A 17,169-nucleotide genomic window follows, 5' to 3' on the forward strand; every position below is an offset into this window, starting at 1 on the left:
ACAATTCTAACTGCTTTACAAACTCTGGGCCGTAATTATTTAACATATATTGTATTGTTGGTTGGCCATTCCAAGTCCTCTGTTAACCCTCTTTTTGTTTGGTCGTGCTGAAGTCCATTTTCAGCGTTACGAGAAAAGTGTTCAGCTCTCTCGCGGTACCGTTTTTTTTTCCATTTGACTTGCTTTTACCTCTGGAGGTCTCCTCTCGCATTAGGCGTCTCTGCCACAATCCCTTGGTTTTTGTAACCCAAGAAACCAGATACGTAGCTGGTAAGTCTTTGGCGAGTCCAACTCAGCCAGTGTTGGTTCCAAGTCTAAAACCATCTTAAACTGCTGTCTCTTAACCACTCTAAGACGGCAACCACTCCTTTCCCTTGGGTTTAGCCTGAATACCATGCGAAAGTTTACTGTCCCTGAATTTTGTATTGCATAAATGCATTTTATTAATATTACATCTGTTAATACCTCATTGTAGATGTATCCTTGAATCTGTTCTTCATATGAGTTATAAACAGTAACGTTCGAATGCTAATGATTGGGGAACATCATTGTTCCTCTGCCCGGACTGAACAGCCATGTCCCCGAATCCTCTACATCTTCTCTCTTTTCCCCAATGTCATAATCACAATGTAAATGAAGTCCAGTAAGTGATGCATCGTCACAGTTTCTTAGCATCGATAACATCAACAACATGACCCACACCAGCCCTCTCTGATTCTGGAATAACAATCTGAATATTGCAATGACTGATCTGCAGTTACAGGATTTGTTTCCCCATTTATGAGCAGAGAAGCTTGTTTATGTTCTGTTAAACCTTTGGCATCATTTCCATATCCAAGGCAGACTGAATGATTACACACAATCAATCTTCCATGTTCAACATTCCCTCCTTCAGTCACACTCGCATATCACACCCTAAATGCACGAATGTTCAAAGGTATTTTGAATTTTAATGAAATATTATTGGATTGAAAGGGATCAACTGAGCTGTTTATTCAGCGATTGTGATTATGTCAGTCTCCATGGATCCTATGCGTCCCTAAAGAGTTAATCTCTTCTATGAATAAGGAATGCTTTCTGTGTTTTATCCCATCGTATGAGCGTGAGCATCACCCACACCAGTAACAGGGATCTGCTGCTTCAGAGAGAGCGTGAGGAGAGATCGGAAACGGATAACATTAGACTGGAATGTTCCAACACTGGATCAGAATCTGTGAACATTAGACTGAAAATTTCCAACAATGGACAGAAGTTTGTCTGATGGTCTTTTCTGGCTTTCTCAGTCTTGGATATCTTTAGCATCGCGGATTGAAAATGTACTGATGGTTATTCAAGCTAGTTACTATCCTATCCTTGCTATAGTTGGTGTTTCTGTTAAGTCACTCGAGCGGTCTAGTGAAACTGTCTGAACTGAATTGATGCTCATGATATGTAAATTTTGGAAAGGTGCTAGTCAACGTTTTCATTTCGAATAAAATATTCCATTCTTAGAAATTATAACTAGCAAATTACTCAATTCAAATTGCTCACCGATATGTGAGGATGAAACAGAGTGTTCTCAATTTCCTTGATTCATTTTCTCCTGCACAGTTTACATCTCCATACCCTCCGCCCTCACCAATTCTTTCGAGTCCCACATTTATGACTCCACTCTACTCCTCAGCCTCAGTGCAACTCCAGATAAACTATAATTTGTGTATTTGTTAATTCCGGATACAGCTGTTTCAAGGCCCTTCTTACTACGAGTCCATTGCAAAATAATTGCACTCGAGATATTTAACTTGTTCTCTGCACAAAATCTGAAAGATGGGAAGACAGTGTATGGTGGTCACATCATTGGCTAGCAATCTAGAGCTACAGAATAATAATCTGTTGATATCGGTTTGCCTCATGCTCATTAGAGAAAGCAGTTGGTCATCCTTCCCTGGTCAGGTCTCTATGCGACTGCAAACCCACAGCACTGTGTTTTACAATTTACTGTGATGTGGAACACCTGAACTAACAATTCAGTTCAAGATAGGCATAAGATGCTGGCCTGATCAGGACTGCACACAGCCCGTGAGGGCAGATCAAAAGGAAAGATGCCTCCCTTCCTCTGCATCTATCCTAAATTCCTGCAGCTGATTCCATTCAGGTAGGTGGCCATTCACTGTTTAGATGGATTCTTTGTGATTGTGTCTCTCCCAAAAGTGATGTCCCTTTCGATAGGCAACTCCTGTGCTGGCTTTATTGATGCTGACCTTCAGATGTAAGGATGTTTTAAATTTTTAATCAGTGACAGTGCATCATAAATAAATAGTTTCCTATTTCACGCAAAAGAAACGGAGCCAGCTAAGTGAGGGAAAGGAACTATTGTGAAGAAACCTGAGAGTGTTGTTGAGCCAGTATTTGGGTCATTGTGGGCAGATTTTCTCTCCTTTATAAGGTGTGAGCTCCTTACCACAGGAGAATGAACAGGGTTTCAAACAGATTAACCTTTGGGAGTGATTGAGTGGGATGGACAATCGCTCCTTTTACTCTAAACTGATAATGAGAAGGTCGTAGATTCCATGAATATTGTTTCACTCAGGATGCATGATGTTGGATAGTTTAAGTGCCTGGGAGTATGTAATGCCCTCCCACCCCAACCCGCACTCCCCACGGTGATTGACAGAGACAGAGAGGTTCAGGTTTGGAATAAACGCTCCCCACATTAATACAGTGCAGTGGGTGTGTGCTCCTGCACTGAATATCATATTATCCACCACCCTGACAGCAGCCAAAATACCTTCATTCTAAAACAGTTAACTATTCCCAATAGCTACTGACATTCATGACGAACCTGAATCCATCTTCTCAGAGATGCAAGGTGCCTCCTTGAGGATTAAAACATAAGTTGATAAGACATAGGAGCAGACATGAGGCCAGTTAGCACATCGAGTCTGCACTACCATTCAATCATCGCTGAGAGTTTGCTCTGACCCACTCTCCGACCTTCTCCTTGTAAGTATTGATCCCCTGGATAATCAAAACGTATCTATCTCCATCTCAAATATTACCACTGACTTGGCTCCACTGCCTCTGTGGCAATAAATTTCAAAGATTCATCACTCTCTGGTTAAATACATTTTTTCCTTATCACTGTTCTAAAAGGTGCTCCCTTTCATCGAAGGCTGTGCTCTCGGACCCTCGTCCAATGGAAGCATCTTATCATTATCCACTCTATCCAGGTCATTCAGTATTTTGCATGCTTCCGCTACAATACCTCTCATGTTGTTGTGGTTCTGTTCACCGAGCTGGAAGTTTTTGTTGCAAACGTTTCGTCCCCTGTCTAGGTGACGTCCTCAGTGTTTGGTAGCCTCCTATGAAGCGCTTCTGTGCTGTTCCTCCGGCATTTATAGTGGCCTGTCCCTGCCGCTTCCGGTTGTCAGTTTCAAACCCGACATCCCACTCAGACCCATAGTATCACTACCAGGGACACCATCACACAAACTGGCTAAAGAACTACAGCAGAAACTGAAACACCTGATCAACGGATGTCTGGTTTGTGCACTTTAGGTAGTCCATAAATCTGAGGGATCCAGACACTCTCTACAATCAACACAGGAATTCTTGGACATCATCAGAAATATAAACGTAGACAAAGAAGAAACCATGTTCTCATTCGACGTAACGGCACTGTTCATCTCTATTGAGAAAACCCTAGGCAGAGAAACAATAGCTAACCTGCTGGACAGATATAACAGACAACAGGACGTTGAACCCATCAACAAAGACGGCATACCTAAACTACTAGACTTGTGCCTCACAACACACTTCACATTCAACATACAGATATACAAACAAATCAACGGGACACCCATGGGCTCACCGATCTCGGGACTCATAGCAGAAGCATTAATACAAAGGTTAGAACAAATAGTCCTACCACTAATTCAACCCTAACTCTGGGTCAGATACGTGGATGACATCTCTGTAATCATTAAAAACACGGAAATAGAGAAAACACACCGGATCATCAACTCCACACTCACAGGCATCCGATTCATGAGAGAAGAAGAAAATGACAACCAACGCCCATTCCTAGACGTGCTGGTACAGAAAACACCAAACGGAGAATTCACCACAAAGGTACACAGGAAAGCCACACACACAGATCAAGTCCTGAACAATGAAAGCAACCACCCCATCACACACAAACGAAGTTGCATCAAGACACTATTCAAAAGGGCCACAACACACTGCAGCACACCAGAACTGCAAAAAGAGGAAGAGGAACAGTATACAAGGTATTCGCCAAAAACGGATACCCTCGCAATTTCATTAACAGATGACTAAGGGATAGACCACGGAACGAGGACCTGCCACAACCCAAAGGATTAGCCACACTACCATACATCAAGAACATCTCTGAACTGACAGCCAGACTACTGCGACCACTAGGACTCATAACAGCACACAAACCAACAGCCACACTCAGACAACAACTCACCAGAACGAAGGACCCGATACCCAACATGAGCAAAACTAATGTAGTGTACAAAATCCCATGCAAAGACTGCACAAAACACTATATAGGACAAACAGGAAGACAGCTAACGATCCGCATCCACGAACATCAACTAGCCACGAAACGACACGACCAGCTATCCCTAGTAGCCACACACGCAGACGACAAGCAACATGAATTCGACTGGGACAACACTACCATTATAGGGCAAGCCAAACAAAGAACAGCCAGGGAATTCCTAGAAGCATGGCACTCATCCACAAACTCCATCAAAAAAACACATCGACCTGGACCCAATATACCGGCCACAACAGCGGACAGCTGAAACTGACAACCGGAAGTGGCAGGGACAGGCCACTATAAATGCCGGAGGAAACACCACAGAAGCGCTTCACAGGAGGCTCCCAAGAACTGAGGATGTCACCGAGACAGAGGACTAAACGTTTGCAACAAAAACTTCCAGCTCGGCGAACAGAACCACAACAACGAGCACCCGAGCTACAAATCTTCACACAAACTTTGAATCCCTCTCATCCTTCTAACTTTACTGAGTAACGACCCAGACTCCTCAAACATGCCTGATACGGTAAACTTTTCATTCCTACGACTATTCTCGTGAAGATCTTGTGAACACACTCCAGGGTCAGTACATCCGTCCTGAGATATGGGGCTCAAAATTACGCACAATAATCCAAACGTGGTCTGACCAGAGACGCATACAACCTGTTTTCTATTCAATTCCTCTCGTGATAAATGTCATCAATAATACATGCATTTGCCCTCCTACCTACTGCCTCAATCTGCAAACTTACCTTGCGACAATCCTGCACTAGAACTCCCAAGTCCCTTTGCATTTCAGATTTCTGAATTTTCGCCCCATTCAGAAAATAGACCCTGCCTCTATTCTTCATGCCAAAGTTCACGACTTCATATTTTCCAGCATTGGAATGCATTTGCCACTCTCTTTGCATGTCAAAATCCTTCTTCAGCCTCTCCGCCTCCCCAATATGACCTGTCCATTTGCCTATCTTTTCATCATCTGCAAACGTAGCAAGAGTGCCCTCAATTCCCTCATCTAGATAATTACCGTAACGAGTAAAAAGCTACTTTGCTTTTATATTTTGCTTTTATGCTATACCTGACTTCCCTAGTCAGCTACGGTTGCCACATCCTCCCTGTATAATGCCTCTTTTTCCTAAGGATACATCTCTGTTGTATCCTAAATTACGTAAAAATCGCCTGTCATTGTCGTTGCACTGCCTTTCCTGCTGGCCCCGTCTCCCAGTCAATCATACCCAGCTCCTCCCTCATGTCTCTGTAATTGTTTTTATTCAGCTGTCATACCGTTGCTTCTGGTTCTAACTTCTCCATCTGAAATTGCAGTGTAAATTCAATCTCATTCTGATCATTGCCTCCTATGATTTCCTTCGCCTTAAACTCCCCTGATCTCCTCTGCCGACGCAAGCTGCTCAAAAAGCCATAACATACACCTTCCACAAATTCCTTTTCTTGCAAACCAAGACCAACCTGAAATCCCAGTCCACCTGCATAATGAAATCCCACGTGATCACTGTAATTTTACCTTTCCTGCAGATCTTTCCAGCACCTGGTGTACCTTGCACCCCAGCTCCCTATACATAACTCCAACTGCATTTTTTCACCTTTTTGATTTCTCAATTCTACCGACACAGATTCTACATCATCTGACCTTACTTCATTTCTTATTATTAATCATTGATTCAATTCCATTCTTAATAATGAGACAACTCCATCTCTCTGCACACCTGCATATCTTTTCGGCAGGATGAACATCCTTGAATATTCAACTCCCAATCCTGATCCTCTTGCAGCGATATCACTGTAAAGCCCACTATGTCGTTCCTGCCAATTTGTGCATGAGTCACAAGCGTGTTTACCTTATTCCTTATACTGCATGCATTACGATATAGTAGTTCAGTCCTGTATTACAAGTCGCTCTTCTCATTGTCATTTTTTTTTGTCCAGTCGTTGGTACCTACATGGAGCCTGACCACTGGATCATTACCCTCCCGCTCCAAGTTCTGTAACCCAGCCGAGCAACAGGTGGCAACCCAAGCTTCAGAGCTTTCAATCCCGATCACGGAGAACAGTATCTATGCCTCTAACTATACTATCCCCAATTATCCATCATTGGGCTGCATGGTGACACAGTAAAGCTGCCTCACAGTGCTGGGGACTGGGTTCAATTCCAATCTCTGGGCCCTGTCTGTGTGGACTTTGTACATTCTTCCAGTGCCTGGATTGGGAAAATTAACTCTTTTCTCTCTCCACAGTATGTCTCTGCGATTGTTTCGGATTTCTACCATCTACAGTATTTTTGCTTTCATTCGATGGAGAAATGCAGCAAATGTGACAGGTTTTTGTAAAAGTAGCCGTGGTTCGCGAATTCCCCTGGATGTTTAGGAATCTTGTCCGGCTACTTTTATGAGTGCAGTGTCCCTGGATACCCACTCCATCTCTTACAGTCCCTCAGTCCATCGTCACTACATGCAGTCTTTCCTTGTACCACCCCTCCCCACACCCCATTGCCGGGCACTGGATACTCCCTTCACAGGACTGTGCACACAATGGCACTGGGCATTTTCTGACCCGCTGGGGATGCTGGGTAAAGACCCTGCGATTGAAAGGAACAGAATAACTCGAATCTAATTGAATAGCAAAGCTGAGTCAACAGGTTGAATGACATCCATCTGCTCTGACATTTTCTAATCTTCTGTTTATCCTCGTTCATCTGCAAACAGATGGTCAATATGTATGCCTTGTCAAATAGGTTCAGTGGCGGGGATATATATCAGATCCTGTGGTCATTGGACTGATTCAGTGGTATCACTTTCCTGACGACACACTTACGTTTTTTAATAATAAAGTCTATCCACTTTAAAGAAAATGCCTTGATTGAGTTGTGTTTAAAGGATATTTGAATTTTGGAGACATTAGAATATGTCACGTGTGAGTGAGATTAGAAATAGGCAGATAGCACAATTAAATACAATGCCAAAGAGCTGATGGGGGAGGCAGCACTTCTGATATTTGGATCATTAGGATTCCTGGTAAATAGGATATGCACAAGAAGGATGAGATGGACCTGAACTGGCAGCAATCTCCAATATGTGGATCGTTTCGACTCCCGGATCGGTAGGACCAACACAAGAAGGAAAGGACAGACCAGAACTGGCAGCAATCTCCTGCAGGCAGGATTGACCTTGCCCCTTAAGAGGGTTTAAACTAGTGTGTGGCGGCGGTGAGTGTGGGTGGGGGAATGGGGGCGGGGGGGGGGGTGTGGTGAACCACGGCAGTCGTTCCACAGGTACAGTGATTGAGGAGGAATTGAAGATTAACACCAGTACAGCTGAGACCAACTGCAAGCAGGCAGAGGGTACTGAACACAATGGAGCTGGCAGTCTGAAGTGTGCTGATTTTTATGTGAGGAGTCTATTTGTTTGGACAGATATTTCGAGATCGCTGCATGTCAGAAAACAGGAAGAGATAATGGTTAATTGTGCGATGTGTCCTTCAGTGGATCAACTTGTCTCTGCAGGCACGTGAAGTGTTTATTGTGGGTCAGAGAAATTCAGAATTAATACAGCACAGAAGGAGGCCAATCAGTCCGTCATGCGTCCACCAGCTCTCCAACTTGCCGACTTGAAAATAAAGAGAATGATTGGAGATAGGCTGAGAGGGAGAGAGAGGAATAAACAAAGAGAAAGAAAGTGAAGTGTGATAAACATTGTGGCGAGAAAACAGATCAACAGAATGAGTGAGAACAAGGGATATCAGACCAGTGTGAAGTTATTAGGAGGCAGCATAAGGATAAATGGACAGAAATTTCATTTAGAAACTCCCAGAGACTGCAAGCGCTTTGTCTGGTGCCATACCCTGTGATACTGGCTGTCATCCCGGATCATTTACCGCCATCACTGTAATGACATCACAGAGCTGAGTTGCTGACTGTTAATCAGAATCCAATAGACCAATAGATTGGCTCCAGGGAGAAGGTGGATTAATTTAAATATTCTGGACCAACTTCAACTTGTAACCCCTCTAGACACTGTGTGAGAAACACGGCGAGATAATCCCTGATTACTGACAGAAGAGAAATCAGGATCTCAGCTGCGGGTCAAATAATGATTGACAAAGTTTGCACATCACTTCCATGGTTTTGTAATCCACATTTCAATTTATGTAGTACCACATAGTAAGTGTATTTTAAAAACCTTGCCTCATTGTGGTTTTCATATTTTGGTATGTACCGATTTTTTTTGTCCCTGTGTTTTTTGTTGAATAAATCCATTTTATAACGGAGGAAGAAAGGACCTGTTCCGATGGGACAGTCTTTATCTGAACCGTGCTGGGACCAAAGTCCGAGTGAATCCTAACTAGGACTGTAGACAGAGCTTTAAACTGATTACGAGTGTGCGTGTGCGGGGATTCCGTTACAGGGTTTAATTAGAAAAGCCGAATTAAAAGAGGAGGTAAGAGTACAGAACTTAGGAGAGGTTATTAAAATCTGCAGCACAGACACAAATAGCATAGAGCATCTGGAAATGTTTAACAATCAAACTTCAAGCAAACTGGTCAAATGAATGGCATGACAGGAGTTACAGTTAATACAGGACTGACTATATTATATCTGACTGCATGCTGTACAAGGAATAAGGTAAATCAGCTTGTGGCACAGGTTGACACCGGCAGGGATGAGGTGTTGGGCATCACAGAGAAGTGGCTGCAAGGGGATCTGAATATTTAAGGATATTTATTCTATCGAAAAGATAGGCAGGTGGGCAGAGGGAGTGGATTTGCAGTATTAGTAAGAAATGAAATTAAATTAATAGTAAGAAAGGAAGTAAGGTCAGATGGTGTAGAATCTGCGTGGGTAGAATTGAGGAACCACAAAGGTAAGACAACCACAGTTAGAGTCTTGTACAGGGCTCCAAAGAATAGTCAGGAGCTGGGGCACAAGATACACAAGAGATAGAAAAGATGTGTAGGAAAGGCATATTGGTATGTACAGAAAAGTTTTTTTTATCCCTGTGTTTTGTGTTGAATAAATCCTTTTTATTACAGAGGAAGAAAGGACCTGTTCCGTTGGGACAGTCTTCATCTGAACTGTGCTGGGACCAGTGTCCGTGGGTGATTTCAATATGCAGGCAGACTGGGAAAATCAGGTTGGTAATGGATCGCAAGAAAAGAAATTACAGGAATGTCTACGAGAATTTTTTTTTTGGAGAAGCTTAAGGCCGAGCCCACTCGGGACAAATGATACTGGATCTAATGACGCAGGGCAGATAAGGGAGCTTAAGGTGAAGGAAAACTTCGGAAGCAGTGATCAGAACATGGTTGAATGCATTCTGCAATTTGAGAGAGACAAGATAGAATCAGAGGTAACAATATTTCAGCTGAATAAAGGCAACTACAGAGGCATAAGGTAGAAGCTGGGTAGGATTGACCAGGAGAGGGGTCCAGCAGGAAAGGCAGGGGAACAACAATGGCAGAAGATTCCAATATTAATCTAGGAGACACTGCAGAAATTCATGCTGAGGAATAGAGGCATGGTACAGGGAGGATGAGGCAACCAGGGCTGAAAGGGAAGTCAAGGATTGCATAGAACCAAAAGAGCAAGCATATAATGTGGTGAAGGGCAATGCGAAACTAGAGAATTGGGAAACTTACAAAGATCAACAGAGGGCAAGAAAAAAAGGAGGGAGAAAATTAAATATAGGAGTAAGAAAACCAGTAATATAAAGGAGATTGTAAGAGGTTCATTAGATATATAAAGTGCAAAAGAGAGCTAAAAGTGAATATGGGCCACTGGAAAACGATGCTGAAGAGACAGTAATGGGAAACAAAGAAACGAATGAGGAACTTTGCATCAGTCTTCACGGTGGAAGACATGAGTAATTTCCTAAAAATTGAACAATGAGAGGGTAGAACTAAGTATGGTGGACATAATCAAGAAGAACATGTTAGAAAACTGAATGGCTGAATGTGAATAACTCACCTGGACCAGTTGGACTACACCCCAGCTTTGTAAGGGAGATAGCTGAAGAGTTAGTGCAAGCGTAAGTGGTAATCTTTCAGGAGTGTCTAAAATCATAAACGATCCAAATGGCTGGAAAATGTCTAACATGACACCCCGTTTAATAAGGGAATTCGGTAGAAGATGGAAAATTACAGACTGATTAGCCCAGCCTTGGTTGTGGGTAACATCCTGATATCCGTGATGAAGGATGCGATTTCTGATACATGGAGGCCTTTGGTAAAATAGGACAGAGTCAGCATGGTTTCATCAGGTGGGGGGGGGGGGGGTGAGGCCTGACAAACCGGCTAGAATACATTGAGGGAGTAATGAGCAGATTAGACCGAGGAGAACCAATAGGTGTTATCGACTTGTTCCTCAAGAATCCTTTGACAAGCTGCCACACAGGAGACTATTGAGAAAGATAAGGGCCCATGGTGTTAGAGGCAAGGTGCGAGCATAGATAGAAGCATGGCTGTCTGACAGAAAGCAGAGAGCTGGCATAAAAGGGTCCTTCTCAGGATGGCAGGCAGGGACAAGTGGTGTTCCACAAGATTCAATGTTGGGACCACAACTATTCATCTTGTCATTAATGATTTACATGAAGGAACTGAGGGGATTCTAGCTAAATTTTCAAACAGTGCAAAAATAGATAGAGGGACAGGTAGCATTGAAGAGGTGGTTCGGATGCAGGAGAGAGCACTAGCGCATCTGCTCAACTTCCCGCACCTCCGCCCTTGAACTCCACCATTCCAACTACAAAATGGATGTCACTCTGGTGCTCGCCTTCCATCCCACCAACCTCAGGATACAACGCATCTTCCTCCGACATTTCCGCCACTATCAGTCGGACTCCACCACCTGAGACTTACCTCCCTCCCGACCCCTGTCAGTATTCTGTAGAGACCATTCCCTTCACAACTCCCTCGTGAGGTTCTTGCAAATCCTCACCCCCACCAAGCCACCTTCCACTCCTGATACCTCCTTTGCCACAACAAGAGGTATGAAACCTGTGTCAGCACCTCCCTCTTCACCTCCATCCAAAGCCCCAAAGGGTCCTTCTACATCAGACAAAGAACATCCTATGCATCCAAACATTTCACCTACTCTGTCCATTGTTCCTGGTCTCCTCTCCATTGGGGACACAGGACATCAACTTGCAGAACGGTTCAGGGAACATTCTATGACACACACACACAACAACCCCACTTCCCTGTGCTTGAATACTTCAACTCCCCCTCCCACTGCACCAAGTACATGCAGGTGTTTGACCTCCTTCACTGCCAAATTCTAGCCAGCAGTCGTCTGGAGGAAGAACGCATCATCTTCCGCCTTCGGACCCTCAAACCACACGGTATCAAGGGCAATTTCAGCAGTTTCCTCATCTTCCTTCGCACCATCTTATCCAAGCACTAACCCTCCAAGTCAGCACGACCATCTTGAACTGTCCTACCTGTCCATCTTCCTTCCCATCTATTCATTCCACCTTTCACTCTGAACTATCATTATCACCACCCACCTTCATCTAGCTATCGCATTTCAAGCTAACTTTCTACCAGCCCCAGCCCCTCTCATTTATATTTCAGCCCAGTTCAACCCACCCCCCTCATTCCTCATGAAGATTTTATGCCTGAAATGTCGAATCTCCAGCTCCTCGGATGCTGCCTGGCTGGTTGTGCATTTGTAGCCCCACACGTTTTGCCTCTGATCTCCAGCATCTGCAGTCCTCACTTTCTCCTGCTGAAGCATTTGCACAGGTTGGGGGAGTGAGCAAAGAAGTGGCAGATGGAGTAAAACGTGGGAAAGTGTGACATCATGCACTTTGCAAGGAAGAATACAGGCATGGACTATTTTCTAAATAGCGAGCAAGTTCAGAAGTCTGAAGTGCAAAATGCCGAGGGAGTTCTAGTCCAGGAGTCTCGAAAGGTAAACTTGCAGGTTGTCAGTAGTTATGAAGACAAATACAATTATGGAATTTATTTCAAAAGGACTTGGATATAAATGCAGGGATGTACTTCTGAAGCTCTATAAGGCTTTGGTCAGGGCACATCTAGATTAATGTGCACAGATTTGGGTCCCATATCTCAGGAAGGATGTACTGGCCCTGAAGCATTTTCCAAGGAGATTCACGAGAATAGTCCCAGGAGTGAAAAGCTTAACATATGAAGAACATCTGAAGACTCTGGATCTATATATGATAGAGTTCAGAAAGATACTAGGAGATCTAATTGAAACTTACAGAATACTGAATGACCTGGACAGAGTGGATATTGGAAATTAATTTCCAATGGTACCAGAGACTAGGACCCGAGGGTACAGAGTAAAGAGGAGAGCTTTTAGAACAACGGTAAGGAGGAACCTCTTCAGCCAGAAAATGGTGAATCTATGGAATTCACTGCTACAGAAGGCTGTTGAGGCAAGGTCAATGAGTATATTTAAGAGTGAGACAGATAGGTCCTTGATTGCAAAGTGGATCAAGGGTTACAGATAGAAAGTGGGAGAATGGGGTTCAGAAGTGTAACAGCCATCATTGAATGGCGGAGCAGGCTCAATGTGCTGAATGGCGAAATTTCTGCTACAATGTCTTCTGGTTGCTTTTCTAATATTGGTTCTCTTCGTTCCTTATTGGAGATATACCCTGGAATTTTATCTTCATATGGTTTATAAAGAGTAACATTCCAATACAGATGACTGGGAAATATCATGTTCCATTCCTCCAGTCTCAGCAGGAATGTCCACAGTATCATAATCACACTGCAATTGAAATCCAGTGAATGTTACTTAATCACAGTTGATTGACATCGACAACATTAACAGCAAGACCCTCGCCGGCCCTCTCTGATCCTTGAATAACCATTTGAATTGTGTGACACATCATATTCTCTGTTAACATATCCATGCCATTTGTCTGCAATAACTCGTGTTGTTGTACGCACATTTTCCTGTCTGATTATGAACTAGAAAAGTTCCCTCCATATTTTACTTACATTATAGTCAGTGATCAGTAGTTACAGATTTATGCTTCCATTTATAAACGGAGAAACTTGTTTATATTCTGACAATCCTTTGACATTACTCTCATATCCAAGGTGGATTGAACGATTACATACAATCAAGCTACCATCTCCAATATTCCTTCCTTTAGTAACCCCCATAAATCCCATCCCAAATGTGTAAATTTTAAACTTTCTTTTGATTTTAAGAAAATTAATATTGAGATGAAAAAGATTAACTATAGCTATTTGTTCAGTGACTGCGATTAATGTCAATCTCTGTGGATCCTAATTATCCCAGTGGACAGTTTGCATCATTGAATGATAAATGTGCTCTGTCAATGTGATATCCCATAGTAGGAGTAGGAGCATCACTGACAGCACTAACAGGGATCAGCAGCTCGAGAGAGAGGGGGTGAAGAGATCACAATCTGAGAACATTAGACTGTAACGTTACAATAAAATATCAAAATCTGAGGACCTAGGATTGGATTGTTCCAACAATGGATCAGAATCTGAGAACATTACATTGGAATGGTACAACAATGTATCAAAACCAGAGAACATTTGACTGGAATGGTACAACAATGTATCAGGAGCTGAGAACATTAGACTGGAATGTTCCAACAATGGATCATTATCTGAAAACATTAGGCTGGAATGTTCCAACAATGGACAGGAACATTCTTCGGGTCTTTACTGGATTTCTCGGCCTTGGATATCATTAGTATCGCGGATTCAGGATATCCTTTGGATTATTCAAGGTGGTTACTATCCCATCCTCACGATAGTTGGTGTTCCTGGTAAGTCATTATATTTGTCTACTAAACTGGGTTGATCTGAATTTTTGCTCATGATATATAAATTTTGGATAGTGTAAGTCAATGTCTTCAGTTCCAAACAAAAATTCCTTTCCTTATAAATCATAATTAATTATCTACTATTTATAAATTACTCACTGATATGCGAGAAGAAACCAGACTGTTGTCAAACTCCATAATCCATTTTGTCCTTCACAGATTTACATCTCCATGTCCTCCCCAGCCACCAAAACTGTCCAATACCACCATCATGATATCCCAGTCTTGTCCTCAATCTCAGTGCAACCTCTGAATAAACCATGATTTTTAACTTTGTACAATCCGGATACAACAGTTTTAAGTTCCTTCTAACCACGTATCGGTCACTAAATAATTGCTATTGAGAATGTTTAACTTGTTCTCTGCACATAAAGGAAGACAGTTCATGGTGGGCAAGCCATTGACTCTTAATTTAGAACCACAGAAAATCTCATGAAGAAAATTGGTGGAATTTAAAAGTAACCATTATCATTTTTTATAAAAACCCATCTGCTTGCCTCATGTCCTTTAGGGAAGTCAATGTGTCATGATTCACTAGTCAGGTTTCCATGTGAGTTCTGTGATGATCATGTGGGTGTACTGTCCCTTTAAGAGAATTAAAAGCCAGCAATAACTACCTGATAGCACCAAGTGCTCTGAAAAATAGATAAAATGTAATCTTTGGTTGAACAACTTGATTAGCTCATTGTCTCAATTCAAAAACAAATTCAGCAAAACACTTTAAATTGTACACTAAAATACTCACCTCCAATCAAGTTTGAATTTATTATATGGACAATCTTAAATGCCTTTGATACAATCCAATGGTTTGGGGGTACAAGACCGTGGAAAATTGAACAGTTGAGAGGAAAACTACCAAGCTGCCAGCATGCAAAGACTGCCAGAAAAATAGATATTTTGAAGGTACTTTCATTGATTAGTAACTGCTGAAGCAGAATCCCCAAGAAGGAAAGAAGACAGGAATATGGAGAAGAACTGAAAGCTTCCTGGTTTTGAGATAAGAAGTTTTGTTTTGTAGATCTTAATTAGGAGTCTTATCGGACTATATTGTGGAAGGGGAAGATCAAAGACAGGTTAGAGGTAAAAGTTCTAAATCGTCGTGCGTCTATTATTCTCTGTTTTACTTTTAATAGTTTTGGACTCTAGAATTATCACAGATTACTGCATGGGATAAATCTTTTCCCTGTGGCTGGTTTTAATTAAGCAGGAGAATTTATCCTGTGTTACAACACTACAAAACCCCAGCAATGTGTTTTACTCTTTACTGTACTGTGGAACAGCTGAACCAGCCACTCAGTTCAAGATCAGCATAACATGCTGGCCTGACCATGGCTGACATGCATCCTGTGAGAGAAGAACAAAATAAAGATAGCTCTCTTCCTCTGCCTGTTTCCCGTATTCCTACAGCTCATTTCGATTCAGGTAAGTGACCATCCCCTATTTTGTGTATATTCAATCTCATTGAAGTTCTCCCCGACAGTGTTGCATATCTCCATAGGCATCGCTGGTGCTAGCTTTATTGATGTTGACGTACGAATGTAAGGGACTTAGAAATTCCATGTCAGACGTAGTGCATAGAGAAGAAATGGCTTTTTGCGGCACAGGAAAAAATGGCGATGTCTAAGTGAGAGAAAAGGATTATTGCGATCATTCTTGAGAATATTGTTGAGGCAGTATTTGGGGTCCTGTGGATAGACTTTCTCTGAAGTTTTATCAGACTACTCCCTGGGATGATGGCACCATGAACAGTGAGTGAAGCTCAGTGAGAGAATAAGAGGTGATTGCATTGAACCTGAAGGGAGGTGGACAATCACTCATGATGTTCTAAACAGGCACTGATACATAGATGAATTCCATGGCTTTTTTTGTCACTCGGGTTACATGATTCTCAATAGTTAAAGAGCCTCTGAGAACGTTCTACCCAACCGCACGCACTCCTTATTTTGATTGAGACAGAGCGAGAGAACAGAGGTTCAGACTTTTGAATAAACGCTCCCAACATTAATACAGTTCAATTGGTGTGTGATCTTGCAATGAACGTCATGTAATCCATAATCCCGACAGCAGCAACAAGACCTTTATTATAAAAGAGTTTACTCTTCCCAGCAACATCTGACCTCCATGGAGAACATGGGTGTGTCTTCTCGGAGATGGAAGATGCCTCCTTGAGACTTGACACAAAACATTTGGCTTCCCTCCTCACTGCCAGCAAATCGTGTTAAAGTAGCACACGTTCTACAACTAGTGGAGCCAAGATTAACACCATAGAGCCGTCTATCAGTGCAGTCTCTGTTTCATTGGTTTGTCATTTTGGACTATCAATGACACCATCCTGTTCCAGTATAACTGTCTCGTGGGGCTGAATCGCTTCCTCCTGGTCTCATGGAACAGGTTTAAGGTTCTGATTGGGCTCTGTCTGTTCCTGTTTAACAGCTCGATGAACTGACAGACTCCTTCTCTTCCTGTGGAACAGGCAGGAGGATTGAATGGGCTCTCCCTCTTCTTGTTCAGTAGCATGCTGAATGGCTTCCACATATCCGTGTGTAACCAGCTTGAGATGGTGACCGGGCTGCTCTTTTAACTGTAGAAATGTGCAGTGTCTGGCCGTGCTATTACATGAATGTTACCAATACTTTAACAGCACAAACCGGAATGTTGCCCGCGTCTTGCTGCACATGGACACAGAATGGTTCAAGAGTTGATGAGGGACAAAATATTCTGAACGTTGTATGATCTTCAGTCATCATCCCCACTTCAGTTCTTATGATGGGG

At 42.7% G+C, this 17,169-nt stretch overlaps 1 protein-coding gene across 1 annotated transcript in view; it reads left to right on the forward strand.

The window, feature by feature from the left end:
* The first annotated feature begins 1,241 nt into the window (after nt 1-1,241).
* LOC148148409 (putative G protein-coupled receptor 139) overlaps nt 1,242-17,169 on the forward strand; it is a 77,836-nt gene continuing 61,908 nt past the window's right edge. The window contains exons 1-2 of the mRNA XM_087993268.1: nt 1,242-1,367; nt 15,380-15,386. Coding sequence (XP_087849394.1) covers nt 1,242-1,367; nt 15,380-15,386 — 133 coding nt within the window. The remainder of the gene's footprint in view (nt 1,368-15,379; nt 15,387-17,169) is intronic.

This window comes from Chiloscyllium plagiosum, unplaced genomic scaffold, assembly GCF_037043375.1.
Source record: "Chiloscyllium plagiosum isolate Xiang-an unplaced genomic scaffold, Cpla_swu_hap1 HiC_scaffold_13, whole genome shotgun sequence".
Classification (NCBI taxonomy): domain Eukaryota; kingdom Metazoa; phylum Chordata; class Chondrichthyes; order Orectolobiformes; family Hemiscylliidae; genus Chiloscyllium; species Chiloscyllium plagiosum.